The 13,498-nt window shown below is 38.0% G+C and overlaps 1 protein-coding gene across 5 annotated transcripts in view; it reads left to right on the top strand.

Moving 5' to 3' along the window:
• RABEP1 (rabaptin, RAB GTPase binding effector protein 1) overlaps positions 1-13,498 on the top strand; it is a 104,187-nt gene that overhangs the window by 82,651 nt on the left and 8,038 nt on the right. For all 5 annotated transcript variants that reach the window (XR_009537518.1, XR_009537517.1, XM_060133910.1 and 2 more), the window contains 3 exons: positions 4,333-4,431; positions 8,082-8,222; positions 13,274-13,463. Coding sequence is in view for 3 of the 5 variants with exons in the window: in XM_060133910.1 (XP_059989893.1) it covers positions 4,333-4,431; positions 8,082-8,222; positions 13,274-13,463 (430 nt within the window). In the remaining 2 variants the exon portion in view is untranslated. The remainder of the gene's footprint in view (positions 1-4,332; positions 4,432-8,081; positions 8,223-13,273; positions 13,464-13,498) is intronic.

The raw sequence follows: 13,498 nt of genomic DNA on the forward strand, positions 1-13,498 counted from the left end.
GAGGTTATTTAGCATTTTTCATGTCTGTTAGCCATTGGGATATCATTGTGTGTGTGTGTGTGTGTGTGTGTGTGTTTGTTTGTGTGTTTGAAATTACTTTTCAAGTCTTATGCTTGATATTTTATTGGGTTGTCTTTTTTTTTTCCCCCCCACTTTTCATATAGGAGTTCTTTATATAATCTTATTAGAGCCTTTTGGTGATGTGTCCCAAATGTCTTCTACTCAGTACCTTAGATTTTCATTATTTTAATGGTGTCTTTTGATGAACAGAAGTTCTTAATTTTAATGTAGTCAAATTTATTGATCTTATCTTTATGATGAGTGATTTTTATCCTGGTTTTTAGAAGAATATTTTCTTACCCTGGGGTTATATGAAGATATTTTCATGTATTTTGTAGAAGCTTCATTGTTTATAGCCACTCACATTTATATCTAAAATCCATCTAGAACTGACTTTTATGTATAAGCTGTAGATATGGGTAAATTTTTATTTTATTTTTTTCATATGGAGAGTCAGTTCCTGTACCATTTAGTGAAAAGGTCACCTTTTTCTCACTGCTCTGCAAGATCATCTTTGTTAACTATCAAGTGAATGTACATGTGTGGGTCAGTTTGAGGACTCTTTTATTTGGTCTGTTTGCCTATTTTTGTGCCAGATTCTGTGCTGTAATTTATAGTAAATTTTTCATTTGTTTCTTTAAATGAAACATAAAGTTAGAAACTTTACAGTTTAGAAACATATAGTTTCTAAAAACTATAAAAGTTTTTCTCTGCTGAGAACTATGTTTTCATTCGTTTCAACAGTATTTACCTTGACACCAGGCAGCATAGTTACAATAGCTACTTTAAAGTCTTTGATGAGTCCAACCTTGGTCATCATGGGGTTGGCATGTGTTTTCTTTCCTCTTGAGAATTGGCCACATTTTCCTGATTGTTTCTATGTCAAGTACTTTTAGATTGATCTTGGAGATTATGAATATTTTATTGTGAGACTCTCAGTTCTGTTAACCTGATTAGGTTCGTTCATAAGTTCTGTCTTGCCTTCTGTAGTAGGTAGTTCTAATGTCAGTTCATTTTTAAAAGCCTTTGCAGTGCTCTTTTGGATGTGTCCATGTATGTATATAGCTCAGGGGTCAGTGTGAGACTTGTGCTGGTTCATGCACAGAATTAGGGGATCCTTTTTCAAGCTCTTTTCTCTCAGTACCACTCTACTTGTCAGCTCATGGGGACCCTGTCGTGGCCCTGTGATCAGAAAAACAGTTGTTTGTCCTGTGCTGCTGCATCTGTTGTGGCTTCACAACTGGGGCAGCTCTTAGATTCATGCTGGCAGAAAATAGGAAAAAAACCCCAAATAAGTAGTAAACTGCAGTATGAATTGTTTCTTCCCGTTTTGATTTCCCTCCCTAAACTGTCTGCTTTTGCTTATGTTTTAGAGTCCTCAGGTAGTTGCTTTTTGTATTTTTTCCAGAGTTTTTAGTTGTAATAAGGGGAGAGAATGGCCTTGGTGGGCTTAGTCCATCTTGGACAGTGCCAAAAGTCTCCGTTCTCTCATATTTTTGTTTATTAGACATATCTTTTTCTTTCCACCTTCATTCAAAAAGGATACTCTGTGGTCAGGTATAGAATTCTGAGTATTTATGATATTTTCTTTCAGCACTTTGAAGTTCTTATTTCATTGCTTCTGGCTTCCATGTTTCTGATGAGAAGTCAGCTGTAAGTCTTATTGTTGTTCCTTTGAAGGTGAAATGTTATTTTTTCCGTGGCTGTTGTAAAGATGTTCATTTTGGCTTTTGTTATTAACAGTTTTACTGTGCTATATACCTAGGTGCGTCTTTCTTCATATTTCTGCTGTTTGGAGTTCACAGGGTTTCTTGGATCTCCGAGTTAATGTCTTATATCGTGATTGGAATATTCTCAGCCATATGTCTCTTTAAAAATTTGTTTTTATTGAGATAAACATAAAGTGCATAAATCTCAAGTGTACAATTTGGTGAATTTTAATGTGTGAAAAATTTTACTAGGGTAATAAATCATCATCTGCATCAAGATACTGAACATTTCTAATGCGCTCATGTTCTTTACTAATAAGTAAATACCCCACCTGCCTATTCTTAGAGGTAGCCAGTATTCTAACTTTTAACACTGTTTTAGAATTGCTTGTTGCTGGACTTCATATAAATGGAATCATATAGTATGTAGCCTTTTGCATCTGGTCTGTTGGGTCATTATGTCTGTGAGACTTATCCATATTGTTCTGTGTGTAAGTAGTTAGATTTTAATGTTGTGTATATTCTATAACATGAGTATACCATAATTCATTTATCCATTCTACAGTTGAGAGATATTTGGATTGTGTCTGGTTTTTGGATATTGTGAATGAATACACTTTTTAACATTCTTGTACATGTCTTTTAGTGGACATGTGGACTTATTTCTCTCAAGTATACATAGTAGTGAAATTACGGAATTTTTGAGTTTTTGCACAGGTATATTTTTAGCTCTACCAGCTATTTCCATTGGCTGTTACTTCTTCAAATATTTGTATATGTTAGATGTTCGCATTGCATCTGCATGGCTTCTTTAATCTCTCTTCTGTATTTCCCATCATTTTTGTCTTTGTTTATTATCTTCATATCACTAATTTTCTCTTCAAATAGGTCTAATCTGTTAAACTCATCCATTTTATTTTTAATTTGGATAATTGATTTTTTTAGTTTATTTCCATTTGGTTATTTTTCATCGTTTCCATTTCTCTGGTGGTTCTAAATTTCTGAACAGATCAAATATAGTTATTTTAAAGTCTGTTTCTAATAACATATCTGGATTCATTGTAGCTCTCTTTTTGTTATCTGTTTTGTTTTTTATCATTTCCTTTTGTTTTTTATCATAGTCTTTTATTTATTTTTAATTAATTTTTGGCTGTGTTGGGTCTTCGTTGCTGGGCACGGGCTTTCTCTAGTTGCAGCAGGTGGGGGCTACTCTTTCTTGTGGTGCGCAGGCTTCTCATGGCGGTGGCTTCTTGTTGTAGAGCATGGGCTACAGTAGTGTGGCTTGCAGGCTCTAGAGCACACACTCAGTAATTGTGGCACATGAGCTTAGTTGCTTCGCGGCATGTGGGACCTTCCCAGACCAGGGCTCAAACCTGTGTCCCCTGTATTGGCAGGTGGCTTCTTAAACACTGCGCCACCAGGGAAGTCCCTATCACAGTCTTTCCTTGTGCATTCTTAACTTGAGGTACTAGACATTATATGTGAAAATTGTTGAAATAAAGCCATTTTTCTTATGAGAGGCAGGCAACTAGTTGTACTAACAATCCTGGATCACCTTAATACATTTATGGGAATTGAGATTATATGAAGTTGTGAAGGTTGGATTATTTTAACTTCTTCCCTTACTGTAGGGTGTGTCCCTTTGGAGACCCAGTCCAAAGTGCAGGGTGTTTACCAGGGATCCCTTTGTGTATTGGGTCTTGGACTCTTAACTTTTGCCACCCTGTGCTGGGGTTTTCAGACGCTCTGCTCAGCTTCTCAGTGCTGCCTCTGCTTCTTTTGGAGTTGGCTCATGCTTCTGGAGAAGAGCTGTTCCAGATGCTGCACCCAGTTCTCCATGTGTCTTCATTCTGGTCCTTGGCTCTGTGATTCTTTTTTGCCTTGTTCTCCCATGCCTTCATGTAGGTGTCTTTCATATTTTTGTCTGGTTTTCTTAATTAGCAGGAAGGTTGGTTCACATCACCTATTCTGCCACTACTGGAAACAAAATTCTGACAATAATCATTTTTTAAATGTCTAAACAAATTTATTTTGGTTTATTTTATAACTCTTATGTATGAGTCATCAACTTTCACATAAACCCCTCGTCAGGAACACTAAAACTAATTCAAGAGAGTTTATCATGTGTCTTTTGCTCTTAAGTAAACCACCTTAGAATACTGCAGCTAGTTCAGGGAAGATTCATTTATCCTTTAAACTGGGTTTTTTTTGTGGACAGAGTTTCAAATTTTTTATTGATTTTTAATTAGCTCCTTTAAGAATAATATTTATAACTGTGTCACATGGATTAGTATCTATGTCTAGAGACGCATATAATGCTGTTGTTCATGTATGGCAGCGTATGACCCCTGGGGACTTTGGGTACTGCTTTGTGTCATCTGAAAGGCTGAGGCTTTGTACACAGTAGATGCACACATATCTGTTGAATGATAGATGAGTGGGGTTTGATGAGCTAATAAAATCAGTTCCGGACATTAAATAAGCAGGAGATGGAAGAGTTAGTTTCAGAATAACCAGATTCCTAACTAAATTCTCTGTGTATGAAATTTTTTTTTCTTTCAAGATCTCTGCACTTGTCCTAAGAGCCCAAGCATCTGAGATCTTACTTGAAGAGTTACAACAGGGGTTTTCCCAGGCAAAGAGGGATGTTCAGGAACAGATGGTAAGTTAACATTTAAATAAACATTAACTATGTTAAATATATTCTATCTTGAAATAATCTTTGATGTGACTTTATCTTCCTGGCCAAAGTGGTTACCATTATGTTCTCCAGAGCCTATAGAACGTTAGTAATGGACAAGATTATGTAAAGACATTATTCTCTTTTTAAACCTACCTCTTGACCAAAAAAATTATCACCTTTAACTTAATTTTTCTTTGATTTGAGAAACCTAAATAAAATAAACTATGGACCAGCATTTAATTTTTAGCTCTAAATACAAGCTAAAAGTTGAAATCTCTCAAAGCCCTAGGAGGTACAGCTTTTGAGCAGTCACTGTGCTTTTCCTGGACAGCTAATATATTTAAAACAACCTCAGTAATTTCATAGGGTTTATGATAAAACATGTACCATAACTGCTGTGGCACTGGAAAACTTCCAGAAGGCTGTCCATTTTGAGAGGAATAGGAACAGAGAGCTTCTTAATAAGAGCTGCCTTGAACCTCTGCAGAATTGTTCTCCAGCTTTGGGCCTCTTCCTCAGCAGTCAGGCTCCACTTGCCTTGCTCTTCCTTTTTCTCAAAGTTGGAACCCTGCATCTGATGGCCCTTCATAAACTATAGCAGAGTTGGTCCTGCTGGGGTGATCCTACAGAGTTGCCTCTTGTCCAGCTCTTGCAGGGTTGACAGAAAAACAAACTCCAAGTTGTATGGTAATGGTTTGTTTTTGATTGGCATTGGGTCAGTATCTGAATGGCCTTTGAGCTGATCCCTAAATGCTGATCCCTCAACATGTCTGTTGAGAAACATCTCACTAATCAATGGCCAGAGAGAGTTTCATATCTTTTCATTAATTAGAGAATATGAAATAATAATTGTTGATCTCAAGGACACTGTTAAATGCTGACAAAGTTTCACAGTGTTTAGCCTCCTTACAATCCCTGTCCCTTCTCATCTTCCTTCTCATCTTTTAAAACTCACCTGCTTTTGCTAACATTTTTCAAGTTGATTCCACTTAAAATGAACATATTGCAGGTGATATTGAAGAATTGTTGAAGTTAAGGTTGAGGTCTTATGAACTTTAATATCTTACCATTTTCTTGAAATTAAGGTTGAGGTCTTGTGAACTTTAATATCTTACCATTTTCTTGAAATTACCTTTAAATGTTCTTACACTGAGAAAGATAAACTCAATTTCTTAGGCCCCTTCAAAGAAGAGTAGCTGTGGTAGTGGTTGGGATCTTGATATTTCCCCCGAACTATTTATTTTGAAAAATTTCAAACTTAGAGTTGTTTATGGAGTGAACATTCATAAAATCTTCACTTAGGTTTACCAGTTAATATTTTGCCACATTTTTACTGCTTGCAATTGTTTCTCAGTCTCTCTCTTTCATGTATGTGTATGTTATATTACATATGTATTTGTTTATTTTTTTGAGCCATTTGGAAATAAGTTGTAGACATAATGACACTCCTAAATATTTCAGTATGTATGTCCTAACAACAAAGAAGTTTTTCTGCATAATCACAATACTGTTATTATATGCTTAAAATGTAACCATTGACCCTGAAAGTCCTTGATTGCTTTCTAGTGGAGGTTTTACTTTTTGATCAAGGAACTAGTCAAGGATCACGTATTGTATTTTGTTGTCATGTCACTTTAGTCTCTTTTAATCTAGAACAGTCACCCACTTTTTGTTTTTGGCTTTTATGACATTAACATTTTTGAAGCGTCCAGACCATTTGCCTTGTAGAATGCATTTGTCTGATTATTTCCACATGGTTCAAGTTAGACATTTTTGGCAAGAATACTACATGGATGAAATGATTCAATGGAAAGTTCATAACAAGAGGCATGTTATGATGGGTGGTTCCATTGTTGGTGATGTTAAGTTTGATCACTTGGTTAAGGCGATCACAATCGTTTTAGAATGACTACATTAATATTGCTACCAACAGCAAACTTACTAAGTGAAGTTCAGCATTTCTTTGTTGGCCCTCCATATCCACGGTTTCCACATCTGTGGATACAGAGGGCTGACTGGAAGTGACTTGAGCATCTCAGTTTTTGGTATGGGAGTGTGTCTTGGAACCAGTCCTCTGCGGATACCAAGAGACACCTGTAGTTCTTTTTACCCTTAGAATGTTATGCCAGGTAAAGGTTTACAGTCTGGGTGCTGTGTTCAAAAATTACTTGAAATGATTTTTCTCTCTGTGGTTGTGTTATCAATTTGATACAAACAGAAACAAATGGAGCTATGTATTACATTTTTGGATTTTCTTCTTTTTTAATTGAGTTTTTTGAACATGCAACATGGTTCATAAGTCAGAACTATAAAAGTATATAAACACTCAGAAGTTTCACTTCCATTCCCTGTCCCTTTCACCCTGTTCCCACCAACTCCTATACATGATCATTTAAATTTATTTTTGGTTTATCCTTGGTTTTCTCTTTACAAAAATAAACAAATATAAACATATTCTTCTTTCCCTTCTTTTATATCCAAAATGTAGTGGGATGCTAATATTTTGTTGTAAATGGGTTGAAAGTGAGCATAAAGCAACAATTGATTCTGGTCTGAAATAAATAAGAGCCAGTAGAATTAACCAAAACTTATGCATGACCTTGCCTGCCTACCAGCAGTCTATTTGTCCTTCAGGATGCAGCAGTCACCTTTTGTGGGAAATGTTCTTGAACCCTCTCCACTAATTAGGTACCCTTTGTCCTTTTATCACTGCTGTACCCATTGTCACCCATTGTAACCGAGTGTTACAGCACTCGTAGTATGGTTGGGTAATTTTTGGTTTACTTATCTTTCCCTCCACTGTACCAGGTGCTTCTCTAGGGCAAAGTCTATCTTTTATCCCTGTATTCTCCATGGGCAGCAAATCGCCTAGTGTAGAGTAGTAGCTGCTGAACAAATGTTGGATGTGGAGTAATCTACACTTATGTATATGTTCAATGGTTAGTAGTAAAAATTAGCAGAAATACTTTTGCAGAATTTTATCTTATACTCAAATTAGCTGGACTTTTATATTGATATAAATTCATATGAAATACCTAAAATTGTTGTAAACATCAGCAAGTGGAAGAAGGAACGTGTTCCATTTTAAGAATGAGCCGCTCAAATGTCCTGCATTTCCTAAGCATAAAGCCTCTTGATAACGTCTAATATTTGGGGTTCTTGGGCCATTCACAGTGATCCTGAGCTTGAACGTATGTATATGTAATGAAAGATGAAGATACTGCTTTTTGTTTATCCCTGCCTCCTGTGGAACGCATGCTGTGAGGAAATAGGAGTTGTCTTGGAGTACACACTTTTTTTGATATAAGTCTTGATTACGTCCACCTCTTCCATTGAGCTAGAGATGCTGGTCCTAGGGATATGGGGGAAGAAATTCATTACTTTTAAGCTGTTGGTAGAAACAGTGGAGAATAAGCTCAGATACTTGCTTCATTTCCTGTCCCCCTGAATATATGTAAGGGCTGTAAACCAATAAATCTCTGAGCTGCTTTTTTTAAGTCTTACAGAGCTTTATCATGTACTGTCCATCCTCAGCCCTTATTTCATTTGGCCTTTGTTTTTCTCTGGTGCAATTATCAGCAGATAGGATTTACCTTTCTGGCTGTGATTAGTATCTTTTTCTATTTTAGGCAGTGCTGATGCAGTCACGGGAACAGGTTTCAGAAGAGCTGGTGAGGTTACAGAAAGACAATGACAGTCTTCAGGGAAAGCATAGCTTGCATGTGTCATTACAACAAGCAGAAGACTTCATTCTCCCAGACACTATAGAGGTAACTTATTTTCTGTAAGATCAAAAATGTAAACAAGTACATTTTCTGAAATGGCTACAAATTCTTTTTAAAAAAGTCTACAAATAACAAATGCTGGAGAGGGTGTGGAGAAAAGGGAACCCTCCTACATTGTTGTTGGGAATGTAAGTTGGTGCAGTCACTATGGAAAACAATATGGAGGTTCCTCAGAAAACTAAACAGAGTTGCCTTATGATCCAGCAGTCCCACTCTTGGGCATATATCCAGACAAAACTATAATTCAAAAAGATACATGCACCCCTATGTTCATAGAAGCACTATTCATAATAGCCAAGACATGGAAACAACCCAAATGTCCCTCAGCAGATGATTGGGGGCTTCTCTGGTGGTGCAATGGTTAAGAATCCGCCTGCCAATGCAGGGAACGTGGGTTCAATCCCCAGTCTGGGAAAACCTGCATGCCGTGGACCACCTAAGCCCATGTGCCACAACTACTGAGCCTGCGTGCTGCAACTACTGAAGCCTGTGCACCACAACTACTGAAGCCCGCACGCTCTAGGACCTGTGTGCCACAACTACTGAGCCTGTGTGCTGCAACTACTGAAGCCCGCGTGCCTAAAGCCCGTGCTCCACAACAAGAGAAGCCACCGCAATGAGAAGACCATGCACCGCGACGAAGAGTAGCCCCCGCTCACCACAACTAGAGAAAGCCTGTGTGCAGCAACAAAGACCCAATGCAGCCCCCCCCACAAAAAAAGATGAATGGATAAAGAAGGTGTGGTACATAGTACCACACAATGGAATACTACTCAGCCATAAAAAAGAACAAAATAATGCCATTTGCAGCAACATGGATGCAACTAGAGATTATCATACTCAGTGAAGTTAAGTCAGAAAGAGAAATTCCATATGATATCACTTATATATGGAATCTAAATATGACACAAATTTATGAAACAGACTCACAGACATAGGGAACAGAATTGTGGTTGCCAAGGGGGAGGGAGGGTGGCGGAGGGATGGACTGGGAGTTTGGGGTTAGTAGATGCAAACTATTGCATATAGAATGGATAAACAACAAGGACCTACCGTATAGCACAGGGAACTATATTCAGTATCTTGAGATTAACCATAATGGAAAAGAATGTATGTTTATAACTGAGTCACTTTGCTGTACAGCATATATTAACACAATATTGTAAATCAGCTATACTTCAATTTGAGTGAAGTAAGTGAGAAAGAGAAAAACAAATACTGTATGCTAATGCATATATATGGAATCCAAAAAAATGGTACTGATGAACCTAGTGGCAGGACAGGAATAAAGACACAGATGTAGAGAACGGACTTGAGGACACGGTGGGAAGGGGAAGCTGGGACGAAGTGAGAGATTAGCACTGACATACATACACTACCAAATGTAAAATGGATGCCTAGTGGGAAGCATAAGGAGATCAGCTCCGTGCTTTGTGACGACCTAGAGGGGTGGGATAGGGAGGGTGGGAGGGAGGCTCAGGAGGGTGGGGATATGGGAATATATGTATATACGTAGAGCTGATTTCACTTTGTTGTACAGCAGAAACTAACAGAACAGTGTAAAGCAATTATACTCCAATAAAGATGAAGAAAAAAAAAGGATTCCCTGGCGGTCCAGTGGTTAGGACTCTGTACTTTCACTGCTGAGGGCTCAGGTTCAATCCCTGGTCAGGGAACTAAGACCCCTGCAAGCCACGTGACGTGGCAAGCAAACAAATAGATACATACATACATACAGGCTTTATTGGGATGTAATTCACATACCAAATAATTCAGCCATTTAAAGTGTACAATTCAGTGGTTTTTAATATATTCTCAGATGTGTAGCCCTCACCACAGTATTTTCATCACCTCAAAGACAAACCCCTTACCTTTTATTCAGCCCTTCCTCCCCAAGGCTTAAGCAACTACTAATCTTTCTGTGTATAGGTTGTCCTGTCTTTCTTTCCTATGAATGGAATCATACAATTTGTGGTCTTTTGTGTCTGGCTTCTTTCACATATCTTAGTGTTTTCAATGTTCATCCATGTCATACCATGTATAAGTACTTCTTTGATTTTTATGACCAAAAAATTATACTCCACTATATGGATATTTTGTTTATCCATTTGTCTGTTGATAGATATTTGGGTTGTTTCCACTTTGGACTATGAATAATGTTGCTATAAACATTCATGTATAGGTTTTGGTGTGGACATATGTTTTCATTTCTCTTCGGTAGAAACCTAGGAGTGGACTTGCTGGGTCATATGAGAACCCTGTTTTATCATTTGAGGATTTCTCCACATCCTCACTAACACTCATCGTTATCTCACATTGTGATTATAGCTATCCTGGTGGGTGTGAAATGGTATCTTATTGTAGTCTTGATTCGCATCTCCCTAGACGGTTAATGATATTGAGCATCTTTTCATGTGTTTATTGGCCATTTTTATATCTTCCTTGGAGAAACGTCTATTCAGATCCTTTGCTTACTATTTTATTTATTTTTTTGCGGTACGCGGGCCTCTCACTGTTGTGGCCTCTCCCACTGCAGAGCACAGACTCCGGAAGCGCAGGCTCAGTGGCCATGGCTCACGGGCCCAGCCTCTCCGTGGCATGTGGGATCTTCCCGGACCGGGGCACGAACTCATGTCCCCTGCAGGCGCACTCTCAACCACTGCGCCACCAGGGAAGCCCTGCTTACTCTTAAATTGGGTTATTTGCTTTTTATTTCTTTGAGTTATAAGAGTTCTTTATATATTCTAGATACAAGTTCCTTATCAGGTAGATGATTTACAGATATTTTCTCCCATTCTGTGGATTGTCTTTTTCATTTTTTTTTTCATTTTCTTGATGGTGTCCTTTGAAGCACAAAAGTTTTTGATTTTGATAAAGTCCAGTTTATTTTTTTCTTCTGTTGCTCATGCTTTCAGTGTCATATCTAAGAATCCTTTGCCAAATCGAAGGTCTGTATTATTCTTGTAGGACAAGATTGAGAGTACACCAGAAATTAAATATTTGAAGGGGGTCACCATGCTGGCTCCTTGTGATATCTGTTTTTCTATATAGCACTTAGGGCACAGCACACTCAGCCTCCTGTCTACCGATAATTTTTATGGCATTTGCTCACTTCCATTCTTTTGTGGTTGGGAGAATCAGGGCTGCAAACCCAGACGTTTCCTGAGACATTCATAAGTATCTCCTTAACTTTTTCCAGACTTTATATTCATACGTTTTATTTTTTTATTTTTATAAATTTATTTATCTTTGGCCGAGTTCGGTCTTTGTTGCTGTGCGCGGGCTTTCTCTGGTTGCGGCGAGTGGGGCTACTCCTCTTTGTGGTGCATGGTCTTCTTATTGTGGTGGCTTCTCTTGTTGCGGAGCATGGGCTCTAGGCACACGGGCTTCAGTAGTTGTGGCACGTGGGCTCAGTAGTTGTGGCTTGCGGGCTCTAGAGCTCTCAGGCTCAGTAGTTGTGGCTCACGGGCTTAGTTACTCCGCGGCATGTGGGATCTTCCTGGACCAGGGCTCGAACCTGTGTCCCCTGCATTGGCAGGTGGATCTTAACCACTGCACCACCAGGGAAGTCCCTCATACATTTTAAAACCTTTCAACATCATGAAAAATACCATCTTAGGCTAAACCCAAGTAAACACTACAAACAGTATAGGCAAAGATGAGATTTCATAGAGCAACTCTCAAAACGAAATAGAAAATATATTTCCTGTAAGATCCTTCGGTTCTTTTTTTTTAAAAGAAATTTATAATTGTTAAATTTTTAAAAGTCAGACATTACAGAGATTTATAGTTTTGTAAGTAACAGTTTTTCCTAATCCTACCCTGAAGATTCAACCCCTACTGTTTGGACCTCGTTCTTTTTTCCCATATAGATTTTAACATGACTCTTAGTTTTTGTTTTTATTTGCTCATTTACACAGGCTCCGTTGCCTACCCTGCCATTAGCTCCTTGCTCTCCCTCTCCTTTCCCTGCCCTCCCCCAGCTTGTGGTCTCAGCTCAGGTTACTGACACTCTGGAGAGCTCTCTCTCCTTTCTGAACTGGTGACTGATCTCATCAAGGAGAAGGTGTTGGGGACCTGTCTGTTTTTGCTGTCAGCATACCACTTCCCACCTCTGTTAAACTTTTCACTTGGCAGGAAAGGTTCGTCTCTTCCATGTTCTATAAGGACTTTTTGTACCTAGATATAAAAAAAATTCCACGAATCCTTGAAGGTTATAACCAGTCTAGCCTGTAAACCTTGATTCTGTAATAAATCTTATGAAATTTTTCTTGATACAGTTTTTCAAGAAAAACTGCCTTTTTTTTTCCTGCTGTTCTTTAATTTATATATACATTTGGTAGTTATCTAAGAATCCCAGTTTTTACTTTAGAGTTGCTTTAGGATATAATTGGGAGGATATTTGCGGGGGTGGGTGGAGGAGGAATTTTAAAAGAAGACAACAACAATTTAGGGAAAAAATAAAATAAGATTTAAACTGAATTTATTACAGAAAAACAGCTGATCACCTTAGAAAGCCTCTTTTTGCCATACCTGCCTCTGGCCTAACAGTACTTTGCTTTTGTGGTAGGTGTTCAACAAGTGTTTGTTTGAATAAATAAATGAATAAGTAAGTACATTTTGTCCTCTTGGAGTTCATACTTGCTTCTGAGTTTCAGTCTTTTTGGTCCTCATTCGCTAACTCCCTTCAAATTTAAGCGGGTAATAGTGGAAGTGTCTAAGCTATTCATAGTGAATCCCACATTGTAAGTCACTTCAAATTTTAATTTTTCCATTTATGAAACAGTTTTGAGGGAAAAATATGTAGTTCACCCATACACGTTTTTTGGTTAGTAATGTTATTTCTTTAACATACTGAATAATAACATGGCATAACACCTGCCCCTTGAAGCCAAGAGTGGGTTGGAGATCAAAGTCCTAAAGTTTGAACCGTCTAAAACAACATCTGAAATTCTGGTTGCAGAAAATCTTTAGCTTTTTTTGTTTACTTTCTTTCACCCTTATAAACCCAATATCCATTTGTTTCTTGAATCTAGGCGCTCCGGGAGTTGGTATTAAAATACCGTGAGAACATCATTAATGTGCGGACAGCAGCAGATCACGTGGAAGAAAAGCTGAAGGCTGAAATACTTTTCCTGAAAGAGCAGATTCAAGCAGAACAGTGTTTAAAAGAAAACCTCGAAGAAACTCTGCAGCTAGAAATAGAAAACTGCAAGGAAGAAATAGGTGAAGATAAAAGTGATGTAGTTTAGAATTGAAGG

The sequence above is a fragment of the Lagenorhynchus albirostris genome, chromosome 20 (genome assembly GCF_949774975.1).
Source record: "Lagenorhynchus albirostris chromosome 20, mLagAlb1.1, whole genome shotgun sequence".
Lineage (NCBI taxonomy): Eukaryota > Metazoa > Chordata > Mammalia > Artiodactyla > Delphinidae > Lagenorhynchus > Lagenorhynchus albirostris.